The sequence below is a fragment of the Nannospalax galili genome, unplaced genomic scaffold, assembly GCF_000622305.1.
Source record: "Nannospalax galili isolate Female #2095 unplaced genomic scaffold, S.galili_v1.0 scaffold554, whole genome shotgun sequence".
NCBI lineage: Eukaryota > Metazoa > Chordata > Mammalia > Rodentia > Spalacidae > Nannospalax > Nannospalax galili.
The window spans coordinates 1,087,935-1,088,411 of record NW_008334095.1 but is presented as its reverse complement, the minus strand read 5'-3'; the positions used below and the strand labels follow the sequence as shown (position 1 = coordinate 1,088,411).

Sequence of the window (477 nt, the reverse complement as noted above, 5' to 3'; positions counted from 1 at the left end):
TTCATACTATGAATACTGTGAATTAAAATGGAAACACAAAGATGCGGTGATGAAGATTTCATGGGCTTGAATTTGGGGCTTACAATTTATTTATTTTAGGACTGATTTTTTTCTTAAGCCCTGGCTCCAAGATTCTAGACTTACCTTCATGTGTGAAAACAATTTTCTAGATTTGCTGAGTCCTGGGGCGGAATCTGATGTTGTCATGGAAGAAGGCAGTGACGGTGATGACAGCGAAAGGAACAGTGGGCTCATGGATGACATGGAAGAGGCCATGATCCAAGACACTGAGATGGCCCTGGCAGAAGGCCAGAGCGACAGTGGGGATATGCAGGATCTAGACGCAGACCAGGAGGATTCCAACAGAACCATCAGGTGAGGGTGACGGGTATGGCCACAGCCACCGCCACACAGGGCACCAAGCGATTTTACTCTTTAAGTTTTTTGATGTTTTAATCTATCATAAAAGAAACAAAC

General features: G+C 44.2%; 1 protein-coding gene across 1 annotated transcript in view; it reads left to right on the top strand.

Annotated features, from left to right (window-relative positions):
• Positions 1-477, top strand: part of Prkd1 (protein kinase D1) — a 371,822-nt gene that overhangs the window by 311,025 nt on the left and 60,320 nt on the right. Inside the window, exon 8 of the mRNA XM_008829250.3 lies at positions 171-375. Coding sequence (XP_008827472.2) covers positions 171-375 — 205 coding nt within the window. The remainder of the gene's footprint in view (positions 1-170; positions 376-477) is intronic.